Source organism: Nakaseomyces bracarensis (genome assembly GCF_045282275.1).
Source record: "Nakaseomyces bracarensis strain CBM3 chromosome Unknown Scaff7_0, whole genome shotgun sequence".
Taxonomy (NCBI): domain Eukaryota; kingdom Fungi; phylum Ascomycota; class Saccharomycetes; order Saccharomycetales; family Saccharomycetaceae; genus Nakaseomyces; species Nakaseomyces bracarensis.
In genome coordinates, this window is record NW_027263968.1 from 420,610 (window position 1) to 443,033 (window position 22,424).

At 36.5% G+C, this 22,424-nt stretch overlaps 9 protein-coding genes across 9 annotated transcripts; 4 read left to right on the plus strand and 5 right to left on the minus strand.

Annotated features, from left to right (window-relative positions):
- Nucleotides 1–231: 231 nt before the first annotated feature.
- On the minus strand, nt 232–2,196 carry COY1 (CCAAT displacement transcription factor COY1; the record flags this gene model as incomplete). Its single annotated transcript, XM_071051814.1, has 1 exon — nt 232–2,196. One exon carries the CDS (start codon nt 2,194–2,196, stop codon nt 232–234), a length of 1,965 nt encoding a protein of 654 aa, XP_070907204.1.
- A 519-nt stretch (nt 2,197–2,715) lies between these two features.
- On the minus strand, nt 2,716–4,017 carry STE3 (Ste3p; the record flags this gene model as incomplete). The annotated part of the gene is made up of 1 exon (XM_071051815.1): nt 2,716–4,017. The coding sequence occupies one exon, from the start codon at nt 4,015–4,017 to the stop codon at nt 2,716–2,718; it is 1,302 nt and encodes a 433-aa protein (XP_070907205.1).
- A 665-nt stretch (nt 4,018–4,682) lies between these two features.
- Nucleotides 4,683–5,873, minus strand: TOH1 (Toh1p; the record flags this gene model as incomplete). Its single annotated transcript, XM_071051816.1, has 1 exon — nt 4,683–5,873. The coding sequence occupies one exon, from the start codon at nt 5,871–5,873 to the stop codon at nt 4,683–4,685; it is 1,191 nt and encodes a 396-aa protein (XP_070907206.1).
- Nucleotides 5,874–6,565: 692 nt separating this feature from the next.
- Nucleotides 6,566–9,103, minus strand: LST4 (Lst4p; the record flags this gene model as incomplete). The annotated part of the gene is made up of 1 exon (XM_071051817.1): nt 6,566–9,103. The coding sequence occupies one exon, from the start codon at nt 9,101–9,103 to the stop codon at nt 6,566–6,568; it is 2,538 nt and encodes an 845-aa protein (XP_070907207.1).
- Nucleotides 9,104–9,861: 758 nt separating this feature from the next.
- ZRT3 (Zn(2+) transporter ZRT3) lies at nt 9,862–11,718 on the plus strand (the record flags this gene model as incomplete). The annotated part of the gene is made up of 1 exon (XM_071051818.1): nt 9,862–11,718. One exon carries the CDS (start codon nt 9,862–9,864, stop codon nt 11,716–11,718), a length of 1,857 nt encoding a protein of 618 aa, XP_070907208.1.
- A 338-nt stretch (nt 11,719–12,056) lies between these two features.
- TPO5 (Tpo5p) lies at nt 12,057–14,066 on the minus strand (the record flags this gene model as incomplete). Its single annotated transcript, XM_071051819.1, has 1 exon — nt 12,057–14,066. One exon carries the CDS (start codon nt 14,064–14,066, stop codon nt 12,057–12,059), a length of 2,010 nt encoding a protein of 669 aa, XP_070907209.1.
- Nucleotides 14,067–14,503: 437 nt separating this feature from the next.
- Nucleotides 14,504–17,440, plus strand: SNU114 (U5 snRNP GTPase SNU114; the record flags this gene model as incomplete). Its single annotated transcript, XM_071051820.1, has 1 exon — nt 14,504–17,440. The coding sequence occupies one exon, from the start codon at nt 14,504–14,506 to the stop codon at nt 17,438–17,440; it is 2,937 nt and encodes a 978-aa protein (XP_070907210.1).
- Nucleotides 17,441–18,354: 914 nt separating this feature from the next.
- Nucleotides 18,355–21,123, plus strand: NNK1 (protein kinase NNK1; the record flags this gene model as incomplete). Its single annotated transcript, XM_071051821.1, has 1 exon — nt 18,355–21,123. The coding sequence occupies one exon, from the start codon at nt 18,355–18,357 to the stop codon at nt 21,121–21,123; it is 2,769 nt and encodes a 922-aa protein (XP_070907211.1).
- An 834-nt stretch (nt 21,124–21,957) lies between these two features.
- MRPL38 (mitochondrial 54S ribosomal protein uL14m) lies at nt 21,958–22,374 on the plus strand (the record flags this gene model as incomplete). Its single annotated transcript, XM_071051822.1, has 1 exon — nt 21,958–22,374. One exon carries the CDS (start codon nt 21,958–21,960, stop codon nt 22,372–22,374), a length of 417 nt encoding a protein of 138 aa, XP_070907212.1.
- Nucleotides 22,375–22,424: the final 50 nt, after the last annotated feature.

The window sequence follows — 22,424 nt, forward strand, 5'->3', positions numbered from 1 at the left end:
TTGTTTTCGTTAGGTTTGTACATTAAATATATAAATAGATGGTAATATACAAGCGAAAAGAAACGAGCTTTTCATAGAATACAGAAATAATTATTGTTTCCTTTTACAGCTGATTAATCAGAATAATATAAAATAGGTTGAAAATTCAACATAGTTTTGGTTTTAACTATCTTAGTGTAAGATAGCTAATCATGTCTCTAAGAATGTTGGAAATATAAACGTCGTAAGCTATTAGATAGGATTTCCAAATTTCTTCTCAGAACTAGTAACGGTATTCACTTCAGGAGTTAGATAACCACTAATGTTGATAACATACATACACATCATAAAGACAAGACCATGTAAACATATGCAGTAGAGGAAAAAGGCTAATCTAGTAGATTTGTTCTGCAAGACAATCTTCGCAAAAGTTGAAAACAATTTTTCCCACACAGAAAGCTTTCTATTTAGATAGTAGTCTCTCTCTGACTTTTTGAAGTTCGCAAGAGGATGTAGTGATTCATTATAGCTATCAGCATACTGAGATTCAGTATCTAGGTTAAAGTCTGAAGTTGAACCAGTTTGTACACTGGACAGGTATCTAACCTTCTCATACAATTTGGCATTATCTTTCTTCATTATCTGTAATTCTTGTGTTATTTTACCCTTCTCTTGATTAATTTGTCGTAGTTGTTTTTCAAGGTCACTGTTTCTACTTCTAAATCTATCTCTTTGTTTGGTAACAATAGGTAAAATAGTGGAGTTTTGTAACGAACCATCTCCCTCCGGCTCTTCAGATATACCGACAATTGAAGTTGTTGGAGAATACTTGCCAGCTCTGTTTCCTCTATTATTCATTTGTCTAGTTACACCAGATATCATACTTGCTGTGTCATTGAACTTCTGATCAATATCTTCCATTTGTTGTAAGTCTAACTCCAATTTAGCGTTATTTTCCTCTAATTGCCTCAGTCTTATTTGTAATGACTTAATGTCCTTTTGTAGTTTCTCATTCTGAGACGACTTCTCCATAGCTTCTGTTCTAATTTCGACGAGAGATTTTTGTAGCTTCTTGTTCGCAGAGAGTAGGTTCTTCTGAACAGAGTTATCTTCAATATCATCCTCATCGCCATCGTCATCGTCATCAACACCAAACTCAATTTTTTTCAAGGCTTCTAATTGTTCCTTGATTTTGTTGTAGTCTGAATAAGTATTTAGTTTCCTTCTCAAAGTATCCAATTCAGTCTTATACGATGTGGCTTCCGTTTTTAGGGATCCTAATTCCTCTTGTAGTTTTTTACTCCTAGTCTCTGCATTCTTTCGCTCCCTTTCAATTGAGGCAGTGATTAAAGCGTTTTCACTTTCCAATTGATTAATAAGCTGTAGTTTAGCCGACAGTTCAGATTCCTTTTCAGCATCACTTGTTGCTTTAGCCAATTTACCATTGAGTTCCTCGTTTCTTTTTTCTAACTGGAAAATCCTGGATTGAGAAGATTCTAACTCCTGTACCAGTAAATTGCGCTCAGCTGAGTTGCTGAAATCATACTGGACTTGTCCGCCTTCAACTGAGTCATCAGTACCTTCAATATCTATCCTCTTGGCAATTGTTGCCTCCAATGCCTTGTTGTTGGTTTGCAAAGTGTCTATTTGCTTACTTAACTCTTCTTCCTTATTCTTCCAATTCCTTTGTTTTTCTTCCCAAGTTGAATTCAATTCTTGCTCCTTCGCAGCTAGTCTCTTAGTCAATGTTGTAGCGGAATTCTGCTCCAAATCTAATAGACGCTCCTTGATCTTATCATAGTCGGCATACTTCGCTAAGCGATCCTCCAATTGTGTTATCTTCTCCTGAAGTTCCTTCGAGTCCTCAACATTTTCCAATCGTTCAGCTGAACTCTGCAATAAAGGACTAGGATCAGGCGCCTCAGATATCTTAGCATATACATCTAGCAATGCTTGCTCTGAGTTCTTAGATCTCTTTGTCAGACTATCTATCTCCTGTTGATACTGTTTGATCAACTTGTTAATCGTTCCCAATTTCTCATCTGAGTCCAATTTCTTAAACGATTTCGTCTCACTGGCAAGTAATTTCCTAGACTCTAGAAACCCAGATTCGCGGTCCTTAATCTCTATAATCGAGTTATCTAGATCATGTTGTAAACTGGATAGATCAGCCTTAGACCAGAGTTCAGCAGCATGCTTGAACACTGAACCATCCATGTTTTCTTCCGTTATTTCTGTCTTTATCTAATAGATATTATTTACAATCCCCACTATAGTAGAATTTAAACAATTATATTAAAACAAATGAATATCCTCCCTTATCAAGAACACAAATCAATGGTACTTGGGTGGTTCCCTTCAACTCGACAATTAATCTACGTTTTAACATCACAATGCACCTTTTTGATTATAGATGGGATATTAGGGCATAAGCCCTATTTCTTGGGATTCTAAACACGTTTCACTCGTATATAGCTATAGAACGCGTGACTTCCATTCTAAATTATATTAAGACTATATTAAAATATTAAATATATTCATTCTTTTTATCAACTTATCACAAGTAACCAGCGCTACTTACTGTTATCGTTATATTATCTGAGTTTTTATCTTCGAGTATTTTTTTTTCTTAAAATTTCATTCAATTATTAAACGTTTTGTAGCTGTAACTGAACTTCACGGGGGAATATATAATAGAGTGTATGGAGAAACTTTGGGACACAGGAGCCTAAGATATTAGAGAGAGTCCACTTTAGTAGCTGGTGAATTTGAGTCGTCATTATTGTCTTTGATAATTGAGGGCATTGAGCTTCTTGTAGAGATGGCATAAATCTTTGAGTATTTACGTTGTGATTGACTATCTACGTTACCATTAAATGTCAAGTCATCATCGTCAAAGGCCTGTTCAGTAAACTCTGCTCTGTAACTAGGTTTGAACACATAACTCTTCTCTATCTCAACTTCGTTTTCCTGAAGAGGAAAATCGTTCATTGAATTGTAGTGATAATTGTATGTAAAATGTTCTTTATCGGCTGTGTTAATGATATATAGCCCTGTATTCATTTCCTGATCCTGTAGCAGGTCATCTAAAAATTTGTCAAATTTATTCTGTGGTATTTCATGACTCTTTTCTACTAACAACCCCAAATGTATTAGTCTTAGGAAGTTAGCATACATCTTTAATGCATCTGAACCTAAACCAAATATCAAGAATACAATATAGGACATAAGTACGTATAACCAGACATCGACAAATTTCTTAGCTGATTCATGCTTAATTATGACATACCAGAACTCCTTTGAATGTGTAGCTTTAAAGTCAAAGGAACCACCTAACGACTTCAGATCCTTCACAAATAAATAAATAGAGAATGGGAATATAACTAAAATTATCAAGAAAGAGAAGATGAGTAATCTGGCAAATCTCGCTATGTTGAGCCCCGAATTAGTACAGTACAGGATATCCTTCACATCCTTTCGCTTTCGGTGATATATAGAAAGAACCAAAACTGCATAAATGGCTCCTATAGATGACCAGATCAGTAACCACATTGTGTATATGACTGTTGATACCCACGTTGGGGAGAATAGAGCTGTACACCCATAATAACGTAGAATTCCATACCTCGAAATCTGTACCACATGAGATAAACCCATCACAAGTACAGGTGTAAGCAAACTAATCGCTAGATCTCTCAGAATTTTCTTCCAGGACACAACTTCCAATAAAACGTTATCGGCCTTCAACACAATATGTAGGTTAAACATGATATTTGTGACGGCGCAGGATATCCCAACATTAGCACCTATTTGTAACTTAACCATAATATCACACCATCCCTTCCCTTCCCATTTTTGCATAAAATCATAACCGCTCCATATCGCTGCGTCTACTATATACTTAATATCCATTATCAAAAGCCATGATATAAGAATGACAGCTGGAATATTCCTTGTGGTGGTGTGCCAGGCTAATGGTGGAATCAATGCTAAAACTCCAAGGCTACAGAGGACAATTATTGTAGACTCTAGTCCCATTTACTTTATGTACCTTTTAGTTACTCAAATTAGTAGATGAATGTATATGTATTCTTCATGATTTTTTTACTTTAATGAGGAAAATAAATAAATAGAAAACAGCAACCACGGTTACTGTCTCATTTAAATAACATTAAAAACCTATTTATGAGGTCCATAAACTTTTGATAATTAATATACTAACATAAATCAAGTTTTTGAAGATTTTTCCTATTTGGTCCATTAATGAGTCGCTTAGAAAACGTTGCAGTACAAAGGTTGCCAGTCGTTAAGTATGTGATTTCGATGCAATTATTTACATGATGATCATGAATTTGGCGAACAATATACTCCACAAAAGATAAGTTTATAAGTGTATCATATTGTATTAATAAATTATGTAGTGTAATACTAATAAAACCATTTTAAAAAGAAAAAAAAAATTAAAAAGGAAGAAATCTAATACTGAGATAAGCACGGTATCTCATTTTTACCCAATTTGTTTTATAGAACACAGGAATAAATATCTTTTTTAGAGCCTTAACAGGACTGCCTTTTTGAATAATTATTCACAATGTTGCCCACGTAAAATATTTGATGAAACATGTAATAAAAAGAAAAATAGAAAAATATAAATATTAGCAGAAAAAAAAAGAACAAACAAAAAGTTGCTTAGATCAATCTGCTTAGATCACGAATACTTGAGTGAATGCTAGCAAACCGCTGACGATGTAGTACCAGATTCCAGTTTGTGCGTTCATTAGAGAGAAACCGCTAGACTTGTGCTTGGTAGAGGATGGGGCAGTAGCTGAGATACTCTTCAAAGCAGAACTCAATGTTTCATTCTTAGGAATGGAAGCCAATAGGGCGTTCACAGCAGAAGCTGATAGAGTTTCATCGAAAGTAGTAGAGTTGGAAACAAAACTGACGACGTTACCATCAGCATCGAATACAACACCACCCATCATGGTTCCTTCAGTATCTCTTGGAATGTAACCGTAACTTTGGATACCAGTACCCAAGTCTTCGATACCTTGGTAGGTATGGAAGGTAGAGTACAAGTGGTTTCTTTCAGTACCGTTCATGACTTCAAAGATATCGTATTCACCACAACCACTAGCCCAACAGGAACAGTTAGCGTTCAATGGGTATTGAGAGGTTCTTGGGATTTTGTCGTTCAACAACCAGATAGCTGGCATGTCGTAGTACTCGATAGAACTGCTGTTGGCTTGAGTTTCAGTTGGCATCTTGAATTCAAATAAAAACATCTTTACTTGGCCACCGAAACCGTAGTAAGCTGGAATTCCGCTACGGTAGTAGCCACAACCGTTATTAACACCAGACTTTGGACACTTGTCTGTGGAGAAGATAGAGTATTCTTCGCCGGAACTAATGTAGTTATCAGCCTTCAAGACAGTGGCAGAAGAGGCAGAGGCAGTACCATCCTCGTTTGCGTAGGACAAAGCCTTACCAACACAAGGAGAGTCTTCACCTTCATTGTTCAAGAAGGTGACATTAGTAGCAGTTTGAGAAGAGGCATCGTAGTAAGCCATACGAGTCCATGAGTCAGAAGAGTTATTGTTGACCACAAAGTTATCTGACTGGTAGAAGGCAAACTTCTCAAGAGTCAATGGACCACGGAAATGAACCGATAGGTGTTCAGACAATGGGGCATCATAACCTTCAAACCATGTCTTTTCAGCAACTTCACACTTACATGTGCTGTTGTTATCCAAATGAGACATCTTCTTAACTGGTGTATAGGAACCTGTGAAACCAACATTGGAGAAGGCAATTTGTTCAAATCCTCGCACTTCACCCTTAACAATTGAACCAGTCAAGGCCAAGGCCATTGCTGCAGTAATTAGAGAAGACATAATATATATATTTTTATTGTGTTTTCTGTTATTATTTTGTTGTATTGTAGTATAAAAGAATACGAGGGAAGGGAAGATACAACTTAAAGAAAAACCTCCTAGAATTAAATAATGAACCACTTTATAATTAAAACAAATAGGAAATCCCTTGCTGCCTAATAGAATAAAATATGAAATGAAATCATCAAAAGGATTTTCAGCCCACTTAGAAAGCAAAAATAAAAAAATCTATAAAAAAAAAAAGAAAGAAAAGAGAAGCACAAAAAATAAACAAAGCATAAAAAATTAGCTGACGTCATTTTGGGTTTGCATTGAATTTGATGAACGAGAAGTAGAAGGAAAAGGACATAGTTGTATAATGCGTATTATCATGACTTGCCACTGATGGGGAGGCAGGTAGGAATTGTAATGGGTGGCTTGATTTTTAACGTAATCTTTTCTGCAGGATTGTCGTATGCAAAACCAAAAACCAAAAATTCCATTCTGTAAAATTGATTGACTTGAGAACAGAAAAGTGACGATAGGGGATGCCAAAAATGGCAGTGTAAATTTGAATGGGATCATGCAAATAGGCTTGAAATCAAAGTTTAGGAGTAACTAAATAGGAATTATATTGAAAAAACCGAGAAAAAAAGGCAATACAATAAATAGCAGCAGAAAACTTCTCTAGAACAAAAAAAAAAAAAAAAAAATTATGCTTCAGTGTTATAGTGTACTACAGCAAGGAATATTTTCTTGATTCTCTCATCACGGTATTTACGGTCGATTGTCGGGTCACTATAGAGGGACATGGCACTTTTGAGTGCAGCCTCGATGAAGGCTATACAATTGTTCATTACTGGGGTGACTCGAGTCATACTGTTTCCGTTGGCGAATATTTTTTTAACTTTTTGTTTTAACATTCCACGGCTGTTTCTTGAACGTCTATCTTCTGAACTTGCCGATGCCTGGCTTGATGTGGGTAGGCTGCTTGTCTTACGTACTATTATTTCTTTTATACTGCGAGATCTCATGGAGACACATAAAGTCCTTGACACTTGGCAATTATCGCGAACAAAATCCCTCTTCAGTCCATGCACAATGCTTGTTTCAATTTCTTTACTTGCTGGAATGGCTTGTAATCTGAAAAATGGATTAAACCCTGAAAGATACATGGTGTACCTGGGCAATAATTCTTGAGGGTATTGAGGAAATTCACCTGTAGAGATGGCAACATCAATGGTTGATCTCTGATGCTCTGTTATAGAGCTACTATCACCATGCATGCCGTCATGAATATGTGGCGCTATATCTCTGCAGGGTACCATTGTATCAACTTTATGGGCAAGAAGCGGGCCGTCAAATATCTCATCAAAACAATTTTTAAGTAGTTCGTGATGATCGATTGCGCTGCTGTTCCGTTCAAATTCAACGTTTTTCAATGGGAATGTATATACGGTATTGTTGCCGCCATTTCTAATATTATTTAGCATTGTTGTTGGATCTAAGTTATTATTATGATTTTGTAATAAAGGTTGTGATGCAGTAGCGTAGACATTACTAGCAGCTGCAGTTGTACCTCCATTATTACTTCCACCAGCCCCAAACCATGGGTACTCCTCATATTCTGAATTAGTAGAGGGGGAGGTCAGTTGTTGCTGGTAAGGTGTAACCAAATGGCGTAATGAACTATTACTAGTAGTCCTTTGCAATGTTGTGTTAGTTGTTGTTGTACCTATACGATCCCATCCATCAGTTCCAGCTGAGGAAGGACTATTCTGAAACAATGCAGACAAATTATTTTTCTTGAAAGAATTACTGAACCCAATGGTATTTGTTGTCGTCCCACTGGATATTGGGTTAATATTACTGAAGCTTCCTGTGATACTTCCATTAAACCATGATCCATATGATGTTCCTAATTGGTTGCTCAATGATGATGAAAAATTATGTAAAGAGGTAGTATTAAGAGACTTTAGCGAAGATGGTTGTATAACTTCCGCTAAAGACTCACCAGAGGATATTGAAACTGAACTTGTAGCACTCCTGTGACTCGATGGAATTTTCCAACCCTTAGAGGTCGAGAATGGTGAATGATCAATTTTTGTAGAAGGAATATCCATAGAATGTGAAGGAACGTGCAACTGCTCAATATTACCAACGCTATGTCTTGAAATCCTTCTTTCCATAATTGTAGCAGGTATCTTCGGTTTAATAGGAGTATGGTGAATGTTAGATGAATGACTTTGAGGGTCTACATCAGTATAATGGGATTCAGGATGATGCGAAGGAGCGACCTTGATAGCTGCTGTCGGTATATTTTCATCAATAATGTGAACTTCACTATCATACCTTGGATTCAGTAAACCTGAAAGGATAAAGACTAACTTGTTCGCAATGACCATGTTTCCCGAAGTGATGACAATCCGTGAGCTTTCTGCTCCGCCCTCCTCCTTACGGTAATCAATTAGAGTCTTTGCTATCAGATATGGAAGAAAATTAAGCTTTGTACCTTCTTTCATCTCTATCCAATTGAATACATCTTTAAACCAACTGTGTATGAATTCTATGTTGTCCAGCGGGTAGAGAAGGAGTCTTGGGATCTCATGACAGGATCTCAGAGCGGGTATCAGTAATTTATTGACTAACTCAACAAAAAAATTCTGTTGCGTCTCTACTACATGGAAAGAAGTGGCCATCAAGTGTCTCTCAGTCTGAGTCAGCCACCCGTCTATTTCTGACCAAGTATCCGAGATATCTGCCAGCAGATAACTAGGTAAACACAAAGTTATAGAGACTCTACTGTCTGTGGACTTATAGTTGTTGGTATTGCCCTTCATCTTCATCCCTTTCTTATTAGATGATGTTGATGTTGATGTTGTTGATAACGCAGGGCTCACTGTTACAGAGCCCTTCTTCGGATAGAAGATACGCGTTACTAACAACTGTCGCGAATTTGGGATCAGTCGTATCTTATTCTCTGTCTCCCTACTCTTAGATCGTATCGGAGACCCATAAATATATTGTTTCAACTCACTAGATGTGATAAACGCATTCCGTCTTCCGCTATAATCCAATATCGTCCTGTACCTCTGCCGACACGCCATCTCCGCATTTTCCTCAATAATTAGCAAACGATACTCCACATTAAGATGCGGGACATAACCACGCAACCGAGACCCAAACAGCTTCACCCTCCACTCATCATTCAGATTCTCTAACGCCTCCGCACTCCGATCAACAGATCCCATTTATATATTTTATTTCCTTCGGTTCTTTTTTTTAATATTATTACAACTCCTCCACACTATATAATATAGTAGCTATGTTTTATTTCAATTTATGTCCCTTTATCTGCCCAGGCAGAAATATCAGTTCATACAAAGAACTTTATTTGAAAGAATATATTAGTCCAATGATTTCCCATAACTTTTAAAAGTCCTTGAAAACTTATAAGGACAAGAGATGACTTCTTATAACTCAAACAGTAAATCAAATGAAAAAACCCATCTAAAGCCCAAAAAGAACCGGGTAACAACAAAACAACAAAACTACATAATACTTATAAACGATATAATCACATGTAAGTTAGTAGACAGTGATATAACGTCATACGGTAATACACGTGATAAAGAATGATATCACAATGTACTAATAATAACGTGACTGTACTTTATGGGTTACCAAAGAATCAAAAAACATTTAGCAGCCGGGTAACCACTGACATAATTACCTCGGAGGTTGTTCCTCTTTCCACTATGCGTTTAAATAAGTTTTTATATATATTGGATAGTGTATTGAGAGTTATTTGGATTCTTTTCCAATTTGTTATATATAGACTGTACCTTTTCTTATCATCGTTGGACTTGTATATAGAGGCTTTTATATCAAGATTGTATATTTAGCAGGTCATTATCGTATATATATTAATTGTGGGGAGGGTTTCACAGAGAGACATTAACTTAAAAAAGGGTATTAAAGAAAGGATACAAAACACAAAGATATACAAATGGTACAGGATATTATGCCTAGATGGCTGCTTTTCTCATTAATATCCTCATTGCTTTGTATATTGGGTGGGGTCTTCGTTCCAGTGATAAGTTGGTACTCGAGTGGGTCTGGTACTGCTTCCCATAAGAATAATACAAAGCTAGTGAACTATGGGTTGTCTCTAAGTGCCGGTTGCATGATTACGACCTCTATGTATAAGATGTTACCACAGATGGAGACTGATAACAAGTACATTATTTTCATTGGGTTCTCGCTGGGGATACTGATAAGTTTCTTCTTGAACTTCTTGGTCCACGCATTTACTTCGGAGTCTCTGGTGCATTGTGCACATGGAGACACGGAAGGAGAAGGTGGAAGTGTAGGGGAGATCACAAATGGAATTGGGGCCGGTAGAGGCCACATGCACTCTGTTCATTTCAGAACCGAGCATCTGGAGAACCCCGAGGCTGAAAATGGTTACGGTAGAGTTTCCTCGGTCGATTCTGGAGGTCGTGATGCTGGGTCCGTAGAAGACACACCTGCTGTGCAGAGCGAACATACCCCATTGGTGAGTACACAAGAACATAACAATAATATTAAGGGTGTCAATAGACGTATATCTATTAGAGACTTCTTTTCGAAGGAGAACAGAGAAAGTGGTCCTTGTTGTGGGGGGATCATCAAATCTTGTGGTGTATTAAGCATGCCTAGCGATAAAAATACCTGCTTAAATCCACAGAAACTTCACCATCCATCAATAACAAGCCTGAATAATAGCAATATGCACAATCACGATGAACATGAGGAAAATGAAATGAATAATGACAACAACAACAACAATAACGATGATATTGGGGGCAATACCGACAACATTAATGATACCACTAACACTACCAACCAAGAACCTATGAATAATAATATTTCACCTAATAATAGCTCTTACGAGGACGATGATTATATGTATGATGCTGATGATAAGTCATATCATCAATCACAAGGTATTGCTTGTGTAGAGAACAACATCGGTTACGATCTCGAAAATCTAGATACATATAGAAAGAACTACATGACGGGGAGGCGAAACACTATTGAATACGCTCCTTCTATAACACACAGTGTCAACCCTGGTCCCAGAAGTGTCAGGAGTCAAGCTGTATCCAGAGTTGGTCTTGATCCCCAACTATCGCGTCACTCGCATTCTCACAATCATTATGGTACCTCAGTGCCACCTCACTTGTCAACAGATGAAGAAATGGACCACGATCATGGACATCATCATAGCCACTATGACGAAGAACTAGGACTTAATGCTCACCATCATCACTTAGAAACTCCATTTTCAAAATTACTTTCGATTGGGTTACAAACTTGTCTTGTCCTGACTCTGCATAAATTTCCAGAAGGCCTAATTATTTTTTATACAAACCAGTCTGACTCAACAAAGTCTTTAGGTTTGTCCATCTTTATCAGTCTTTTGCTACATAACTTTGTGGAGGGTTTTGCCATGACACTACCTTTTTACACCGCTTTTGAAAGTAAATGGAAGGCGGTATTGATTACTGCAGTACTTGGTGGTGGTTCTCAACCTTTAGGCGCTTTGATTGGATATTTCATTTTCACTCATAGTGATCATAGTGATCAAAAACCTGGTGATGCGCCACCAGGTATGAACTTTTTGCTAAGTATCACTGCCGGATTTTTGACTGTTATTAGTCTTCAGATGTTCCAAACAGCTGTTAGTTTTAGTGATAACCATCACCATCATACTGATGATGATGAACATGAATTGGAACAAAATCATACTATGGGTACAACGTGTTTAAAATGGTCTTGTGCTGGTATTTGTCTAATTTTAATTAGTGGTATTTTTGTTTGATTACTAGTTAGATTGTGCATTAATCAAACAAAACATGTTCTTTCAATTTTTTAGAATTTAGCCTTTTATTGAAAGGCTGAAATATGGTGACAAAAATAGATGTTCTAAGCATATAAAGAAGGAAAGCATACAACTACCTTCTTTTATTAAAAGTGAAGATAACATACGGGAAAAACTATAAAAATATATTAATTTAAAATACATAAAACATATTCACACTATTATGGGATTAAAAATAATCGGACAGTAAAATAAAAAGGAGCGTGTAAAGTCGTTACAGGTATATTACTATATAGATGAATGCACATTATTTACATAGTATCCGTTATTAAATTTTTTTATGATCTATCATTAGAATTCCTGTCTCTTTCTGCTATTGCATCTTCCAACTCAACTGAGACAGCGTCATTATGTATGATAGGTTTAACCTGGTCTCTTTCTGCTATGGCATCGTCGAGCTCTATAGAAACAGCATCATTATTTATGGGACGGTCCCTATCAGTTATTGCTTGACCCAAGTCCAGAGAGATTTCATCTTCAGAAACAATAGGTTCATTCCTTGCTGCAATAGCATCTTCTAAATCTACCGATATCACGTCATTTAGGTCCGCATGTTCATTATTGGTGTCTAAATTGAAAACCGTACTATCATGATGTTTACTTGATGGTTGCTCACCGTGCATATCATATGGAATATCCTCAATACTTTTGGTATTAATATTGCTGTATTCTGTTATGTGGGTTTCTTGTTTAATATCGTCAGCCAAAGGTAATCTAAAGTTATACTTGCCCCAAGTAAAATAAAGAACTGTAATACCAATCAGACATAATATATAAACAACTAAAGCATAATTCATGCTCTTCATAGTTACAGGTATCTGAATTGGGAAGGATACACTAACCATTACCAATAATAGCCAAATGACCGACATAATATTTATAAACCAGCCAAACTTATACCGTATTTTTACTGGAGCATGTTTGATTACTCTTCTGCCTGTACACAGTACGAGCACTAGAGGAATGAACGTAGCAGAACATAAACATAATACGGCTAATCCTATGAATGCATTGAATGCTGCGGTTGAAATCAGAGCCAGAAGACCTAAAATGTACGATATACACATACTCAGAATAATAGAGTATTTTGGAACTCTGGACTGTGAATCATCAGAAACAAAAGTCCAAAGATCGTGACGAGGAATAGCTCTATCACGACTAAAACTGTATACAGCACGAGAGGAGGTAGTGATTGAACCAATACCGGAGAAAATTAAATTGCCTAAGATTAATAAAACCAACAATATGGAAACAATCATAGAGTCAGTCGATTTAGTAAATATTGTAACAATCGGTAAGACTTTATGATTGGAGAAAATCACCTCAACGTCTGGTAAAATAAACATAATAGGTAATAAAAATATCAAACCAGAGAAAGTTGCCAGCAACACAGCAATAGACATCCCTCTAGGGATATCCTTTTCAGGTTTTTTAACCTCATCTGCCAGTGCTGGTAGCATACTGAAACCTTGCAATGTGAAATTAGATTGTTGAAAACCTATCATGAAAGAAAGAAAAGCGCTGGAATACCCTGATAAGCTGTTGTCAAAATGAAATAGAGCATATTTGAGTGATCTGAACTTCCCCTTATGGAATATTAGTAGTAAAATGTCAATGAATATAATTGCATAGATAATCCAATAGACACATACCTTATTGATTATCTCTATGAATCTAGCAAACTTCAAGTTCACTAGTCCGACTATGGTGACGACACAATAGAATACTACAACTGTCCAAAGGATCAGATGAGTCTCAGAGATCAGATCCGAGTTATTCATTAATATTAAGGAGATTGTCAACTGTGCCCCGGCAAATGTGATACTGGTACTCATAGTCCAGTTCCCGATCAGCATTAGCCAGCCTGTAAACCAGGAGCAAATCAATTTGAGTCTCGGTGGGGCCACCATAGCACTACCGACATGTAACTCCATTGGAAACTTAGAGACAATCTCTCCAAGTGACAGGGACGAAAACCATATCAACACACCGCTGATCAAAAACCCTAGCATTATTGAAAGAGGACCTCCATTACGTAACCCAATACCCATACTCGTACACATCCCTAACACGGGACTCATTAGACCAAACCCAAGACCTATAACCGAATTCCGTGAAAGTAAAGACTTATCCAGCTCCTGCTTATAATTAAAGTGCTCAACTTCCTCAATCCCATTATCTGCATCTTCCTCCTCATGAACATAGGTGTGTAAGTTATTGAACATTTCATGCGGATCCAGATTCCGCATGTTCTCTCGGATATTATCCGATATTAATGTATAGTCCATTTCTATTTATGCCTGTTTAGTAGATTTGATCTTAATATTGATATATATCCATCGATAAGTCAGAACCAAGTGTCCACTTATTATCCTATAAAAAATCTAATAATAGAAAGTATAGCCTGCTCTCTTTCTGCTTCTTTTTTCTTTTTCCAGTATTTAATATGACCAGTTGTGCTTGATCAATGCTAGAGAACGTTAAGGCCCAATCTTTAAATATTTCAAGGATATATCGATTGTTAACTGAATCTTATATTTAAGCCTCATCGCTATTTCTTGCACAAAGTGAAAAAAAAAAAAAAATGTAAAAAAATAAAATAAAATATATATATAATTTATATTTCATTAATATACAAAATAATAAAAACTTTCAATATTTAAATCCATCTAATATTCCAATTTATTGTAAAGATTGAAGTTCTGCTAGATCAATTGAGAACTATATGGATTTTGATGAGTTTGGAAACCCCATTGGGGTTGAAGAGGAGCCCGAGGTGAAGGTTGAAGAAGATGACTTCATTGCATTAGCTGGTGGTGTGGAAGATGAGAACGACGATGACGAGGAAGAGGACTATATGGATGATTTAGATGCGGATCTTGAAGATGGTGGGATGGCGGTCTCGCTTAGGGACACTTATGGAGACCAGGTAGAAGTACTTGTTGAACGGGAGGACAGAGACGGAGATAAACCTATACTGGAGAATGCGGAAGTTGTGAAACAGAAGGAGCAGATGCTGAAGGGTGTGTTCAGTAAACGTCCACTTTTTAAATTTGATAGTGAGTATTTACAAGGGATGATGAGTGTTCCAGAAAGGATACGGACATGTTGTATTTTAGGGCCCTTACACTCTGGGAAAACCTCTCTTCTCGATATTTTCGTGACGGAACACTATGAAGTTATAGATTCAATGTCTAAGAACGTAAAACTAGGTTGGAAACAGATGAGGTATCTTGACAATATGAAACAGGAGATGGAACGTGGTGTATCCCTAAAATTAAATGGTATCACATTTCTGGCTACTGACAACTCGGATAAATCATATGCAATGACCATGTTAGATACACCGGGCCATGTAGACTTCATAGAAGATGCAGCTGTGGCCATGGCAGTCAGTGATACGGCACTCATTTGCATTGATGTTGTTGAAGGTATAACTGCTACAACACGATATATGATTAAAGAATGTCAAAAGAACAAACTCTCCATGGTTTTTATTCTTAACAAATTAGACAGATTAATATTAGAGCTACGCTTGTCCCCTCTTAACTCCTTTAGAAAGATGGCCCGTATAATTGCTGATATCCAAAGTATAACCAGAACTAAGGGTTGCTATTCACCGGAGAATGGAAATATTATATTTGCTTCTGCTAAATTTGGCATGTCATTCACAATTGAACAATTTGTTACAAAATATTATGGTAGTGTTTTATCAAAAACCAAGAGAAATGAATTTATTAGAAGACTCTGGGGTAGCTATTGTTATGAAAAGGGTGTCTTTAAACTTTTGAATCAAGACTCCACTAATCTACCTACTTTCGTTACTTTTATCCTAGATCCCATATACAAAGTTTTCATGCATACATTATCTAGAGAAGTCGATGAGGTTGCTGCCGTAGTTAAAAAGTACTTCAACGTTATTTTGTCCAATGAAGAGAAAAGTTTAGATCCACAACCACTATTGAAAAAGATCTGTCAAGGGATATTTGATGATCAAAAAGGTATTATAACATCTATAATCAAAAGCATTGATGACTATGGTTCATTCTCAGCACAGAAATTCCATCATTTAACCGGCCTTCCAAATTTTAATATGTCTTCTGATAAAGAATTTTTGGGTCATGCTGTCAAAGTTCTGGATTATGTTGGTTCAGATTGGACACTTATGAGAATACATTCGGGAGAAATAACTGTTGGAAGTAAGGTCAAAGTTCTTGAGGCTGTCGACATCGGGGACTCTAACTTGAAGTATATAGATGAAGACCTTCTGTTGGATGCATCTCAAGTATCAATTACGGGCATATCATTGCTATGTGGAAGATTTTTAGCTCCTATAACGAAAGCTTCTGCTGGACAGACAGTATTAGTAAAGGGTGTTGCATCTGCATTCACAAAGTCTGCTTCTGTTTTCGCTGACGCTCCTAAAAGTATAGGCTTACCTTTGTTCCATGCCCTTGATTATATTGGCGGACCTGTTTTCAAGGCTATCATTGCTCCATTGAACCCGAAAGAACTTCCTAAACTATTGCATGGCCTTGACTCTGTCAATAAATATTATCCGTGCCTTCAGATTAGAGTGGAAGAATCCGGTGAACATGTAGTGTTAGGTACAGGCGAATTGTATTTTGACTGTTTAATGCAGGATCTCAGAAATCTTTATTCTAAAATCGAGATTAAAATTTCAGACCCCGTCACCACATTTTCGGAGGGATGTCAAGAAGAATCATTTGCTGCAATACCCGTGGAATCCACAAGCAATAATATAACCATTACCGTATCAGCCGAAAGGCTAGATAAAAAAATTGTTCAAGATATTAGCAAGAAGAGGCTGGTAGCCGATGTAATAGGTGATAAAAAAGAATTAAGAACCTTAGCCAAGAGGCTACGAGAAGAGTACGGATGGGATTCTCTTTCAGCGAGAAATGTATGGGCTTCTTTCAACACCAACTTCCTGGTTGATGATACTTTACCGGACGAAACTGATAAAAATCTGTTAAACGACTATCGTGATTATATATTGCAAGGCTTTTATTGGGCAATGAAGGAAGGTCCTCTAATGGAAGAGCCAATGTATGGCATTAAATTTAAAATCCTAAAGTTTGAAATAGGACATAATTCAAATGTTGATGTCCCTATAATAGGTGCTCAGATAATTCCATTGATGAGGAGAGCATGTTACGTGGGCCTCATGACAGCAAAACCGATGGTAATGGAACCTGTCTACGAGATGGATATAGTGATGAAGGAAATATATTATCCCGCACTAGAGGACATATTGAGAAAACGCAGAAGCGCTCATATATACAGTGTTGAAAGTATAGTGGGCACACCTCTAATCGAGGTCAAGACACAAATACCGGTAATCGATTCCTTTGGAATCGAAACAGATATCAGGCTCGCAGCGCAAGGAAATGCAATCGTGCAGTCTCACCACTGGAACAAGATTTGGCGCAAAGTACCAGGCGACGTCTTGGACGAAGACGCACCAATACCTAAACTGAAACCCGCACCAACCACAAGCCTCGCCAGAGACTTCGCCATGAAAACCAGGAGAAGAAAGGGTATATCCAACGACGGGTTTATGTCCAACGACGGACCTACATTGCAGAAATACATATCAAGAGAGCTCTTCGACCAACTGAAAGAGGCTGGACTAGTATGATTTTCGCGGTTTGTAACAATAAATTGGATAAAAGACAACTATAGACTACTTTATCCTCTCATATATTATATATATAAAAGCATCGAATCACTAATACGATTAAATAAAATAAAATATTTTGCATACTTCACGAGTTTCACCACGTTGTGTGGGGTTTTGGATTTGGATTTGGGCAAAAAAAGGAAAAATGTCAAATAAGGCGATTTCGGGCTTAATGAGATGGAGAAGGGCTGGTCGATAGAGTCAAAAGTAGATCATTAAGGCAATGGAAAAAGGTGTCAAAAGGCATTTCTATTGTATAACATTCTAAACTTCTTCAAATTACTAAGTGAGCTGTTGAATATCTGATAACAGGTTGCTTTTAGATTTTTTCTTCTATCTGATAGAGTCCAGAAAGAATAAAACAACTAACGGCTGAATATATTTTGACACAAAAAAGTGTTCATAGTATTCAGAAAATTATAAGACTACCTTGTTGATCTGATACTATTCATATAGATTGATAATAGAAAAAAATACAGCATTTTTTAGAGAAAGGTTAAAAAAAGGTTAGAGAGGAAACTGAGTACTTGGAGTACTATATAAGATAGAGAGTAAAAAAGAAAAGATAAAGGAAGCCATCAGGAACATACTCTTTTAACCGCTGGTTGGTAAGATCATTACTAGATGTGATTATAGCTCTCCAGTATTAAACATATCTATATTTATATTTCTCCTAATAGAAGAAAGTCAACAACTAAAAAAAAAAAATATAGAGAAACATACAATAAACTTAAGGGAAGACGAATATACATCTATTCAACAAAAAATAAGAGATATACTATTTCATAGTAAAGCCAAACGAACTATAGTTCTCTCTTTTTTATTTGATATTATATTATTTTAAAGCTAAACTAAGACATTCTTATAGATAGATGATCGGTAATAGGCATACGGAATCAGGTAAAAGTGATAAATTCTCTGAGAGTTCTAGAGACACTAATAATAATGAACAAACGATACAACGCAGTAGAAATATTGATTGTCCGGGAAGAAGGAGAGAGAGTAGTGAAGGAGAACAATCCCTGTACTTTCAGCCCAAAAAGATATATCGTCTAGAACAGGAGAGGGCCTCACGGAGCACATTGGTTAAGGATGAAAAACCCTATAGTGATGCCGATGCAGAGGAGATGTATTCGATACCAAAAGTCGATTCAACTAGTCATATCGACAGATATATGGATAGGAACTACCAGTATAGCCATATTAATGGACTTGTACCCAATTATACAGAAGCAGTAAAGAAAAATAGAGCTGCACTTAGTAAGGATAACGAAGACGCCAAGAATAATTACGATTTTAAGACTAACATTAACTTTGCAAGTGAAATGTCTATTGACGAATCTGGTATAGATGAGCAAGAATTGCATGACATGCACGATGAATATATTCCAAATCTAAATTATGATGAGCTCATTGAGAAATGGAAGGATGCGGATAACGACAGGAAAGAAATAAATAATCTGGAGGAATTACATCGTACCGAAAGTTTATACGAAAGGGATATGATGAAAGAGGCCTCACAAATACTGTCTAGTAAGAGTCGACCTAATAATTCTCTAAATAAATTTGTTTCATGGAATGATGAGTTTGAAAATGAATCACAGAGTTTAACACAGAGACCATCTGTAACTATTCCAGAGGTTTCAAGCGATGACGATGCCATGATAGAAGGTAGTTTAAGTCCAAATACGTCTGCCATTTTTAAGACTTCTCACGCTCAAGTAGAGCCAATTCCACTACCGAGACATAAATCAATAAAAACGCCTCCGTCTACACTAGAAATGGATAGACGTATGTCATACTTAAATTTCATTGGAAAGGGTACAACCTTTGGCACTATAGATAACTCAACTTTAGGGGGGACAGTTAAAAGTATTTCCGGACTATTACCTTTGAATAGATCGTCTTTACCAGTGGTATCACAGATGAGAAAAAAATCTTCTGGACAATCTACTGGCGACTCAGATTCTTCTTCCATGCAACTTCAAGGCAATTTGAGTCCTTCAATCGGTGATCTAAGGATGGATGCTGAACAAATGATTGACATTGTAAGGAAACTTCCATCAGATTATATGACTCTTCCTTATTCTAAGCGGAAAAAAATAATAAATGATTTGGTTCCAGATAGAGATACTAGATTGGTAATGACCGTACTAAAAAAGTTTATGCTGACAAACTCTAAGAGTTCAAGTTCAGTGCAAAAGCAAGGCGGAAGGTCTAGACACGGTTCCGTTGCATCTCAATTTTTAAGTTCTTTTTCTCCGTCAGTATCTTCAATGGTTAGCGGTGGAGGTGGATTTAAACCAGATGATAAAGGTCTACTGATTATGGGCCATAAATTAGGAAAAGTTATTGGTTTTGGTGCATGGGGTATGATTAGAGAATGTGTCGATGTGCAATCTGGAGCAAACCGGGCAATGAAAATTGTGCGGTTCAAAAGTAATCAAAAAGTAAAAAGAAACGTTATACGTGAAGTGGGTATTTGGGAGGAACTACATCATATGTATATACTGCCATTATTAGATTGGAAACTAGTCACAGATTATGCGATGTATTGTCTAACCGAGAGGGTAAAAGATGGTACTTTATATGACCTTGTGCTACATTGGGAAGATCATCGATCAAATCATATAACAGTTGAGGAGAGAGTCAAGTTGACAATTTTTTTGATGTTACAATTGTTATCAGCTTTAAATTATATGCATTCGAAATCTATAGTTCATGGAGATGTCAAATTAGAAAACTGCCTACTTAAAAAGGGGAAATCGCATAAGAACTGGACTATTTCTGTTTGCGACTTTGGTATGAGCTGTCATTATGGTTCTGTAAAGAATAGGTACGATGCAGTTATCGATGATTCTGGTAGTGATATGAATATAAGCCGACAGGGGTCGCAAGATGTACTAACATTTGAAGCTTCACCACGACCTATGATTCCAAATCTATCCAAAGACAGTCTCTATACTACAATTTCTAATTCTAGCGGAGGAAGTCAGCCGGCTTCAAAGCTGATGAAAATTATCACGAATAAAAAATATGTACATGATGATACTGCTGTTGAAGTTACGCCAGGCTCTACCAAAAGAGCTTACGGACCCGCAATCACTAGTGCCCGGATGTCTACCCTTAGTACAGCGTCTTTGGAATCACTTCCATCATCTCCATCAGCGATGGGACTTGAAAAAATTCATCAATTCAATCCGACCTCTGCTGATCAGCGCAGACATATCTCAATGTCAGGTGAGTCACATGTGGAACCGATACAATCATCTCAGATCGGTTCATTGCCTTATGCATCACCAGAGTTATTATCACCAGATCCTAGTCCTTTAGGCCCAGGTGCAGATATTTGGGCATTAGGAGTTACAATGTACACAATGCTTGTTGGAAAACTACCTTTCAAGCATGACCTTGAGTCGAAATTAAGACAATTAATCATCTCAGGTAAGTTCGATAGAAAAGCTCTTCGTTATGTTTGCAACAATGGTGATGATCGTATTAATAAAGACGAGCTAATATATCAAGGGCTTTATAATGCTATTCTTGGTTGTCTGAACACTGATGTTCTAGAACGCTGGAGTTTGAAAACTGTTGAAATTGCACTTCGCAGAGATTTTGAAAATAATGGCGGATTAAATTAATAAGCTAGCTTTCTTTTTCATTCTTATTTGTTTTCAATTATACTTTTTTGAATTCGCAATCGCCCCATTTTCTTTTTAATATTATTATTTTCTTATTAGTATCAGATTTGAGCCCTTCCTTCCCACGATATTTTTTTTTAATCTACTTTGAGCATTGACCATTGTCATACCATTTCTTTTACGATGTTTCAATTCTTTTATTTTTCGCAGCATTAAAATCTGTATTATTAAAACTTCATTTGATGAAAAGCTAGCTCAATGAACTTCTATATGAACAATAACGAATTTATGACAAAAAAATGCTCTATTATTTTATTCACGTGTTTTTTTTTGTTTTTGTTTGCATTCCTTTAAAGCTAATAAAAGAAGTAAGGAGCATATAACATCTTAGGCATATCCTACAAAGCCAACTAAATAATAAGTATATATATATTCATATTCAAAAAACAAGAAAAACAAAAAGTCAACAACAAATAAGATATATCAGCTATTTGCTGATATATTATCACAATTACCAATGTAGCAAACACAAATTGCCCTAAAGTAAGACTATAATTTAATCGTCTTTTAACAGAATGATGAACTAGAATCCGTATTACGGCAGACCGTTTAATATCATTATTTACGCGATCACATGATCTATATTTCTGTCGGCCACTCAGCGTCCGATCAAAAGCTGCTTATAGCCCAGATACATAGCAATGTAGTGTTATATATTATTAGTTCTATAAAGACCGGCCAACCCTAGTACCGTTATATCCAACACGAGGTTATACTTTTAGGACTTTGAGAGGGCATATCTAACTAACACAATTTAATAATATATTTTTCAGGATGATTTACTTGAAGTCTATTATTAAGGTTATTGATAATTCTGGAGCTCAATTAGCGGAGTGTATTAAAGTCATTGGTAAGGGTTCACCGAAATCACCAGGTCGTGTCGGAGATAGGATTGTCTGTGTTGTACAGAAGGCTAGACCTCTTACGCAGAACATTACTGGTACTGCAACTACTAATCGTGTTAAGAAGGGTGATATATGTCATGCAATTGTAGTACGCACGAAACAAAGCAATGAATACAGAAAGGATGGCTCTATGATTAGTTTTGGTGATAATGCATGTGTTCTCATCAATAAAAATACTGGTGAGCCTCTCGGGACTAGAATTATGGCCAACGACGGTGTCGTAGATAGAACGTTAAGAGATAAAGGGTTTAATAAGATTTGTTCGCTAGCAAGCAAAGTGTTATAAATAACTCAAACTACAAGTTATAATTTCTGATGTTATTTAAATATTCCCAT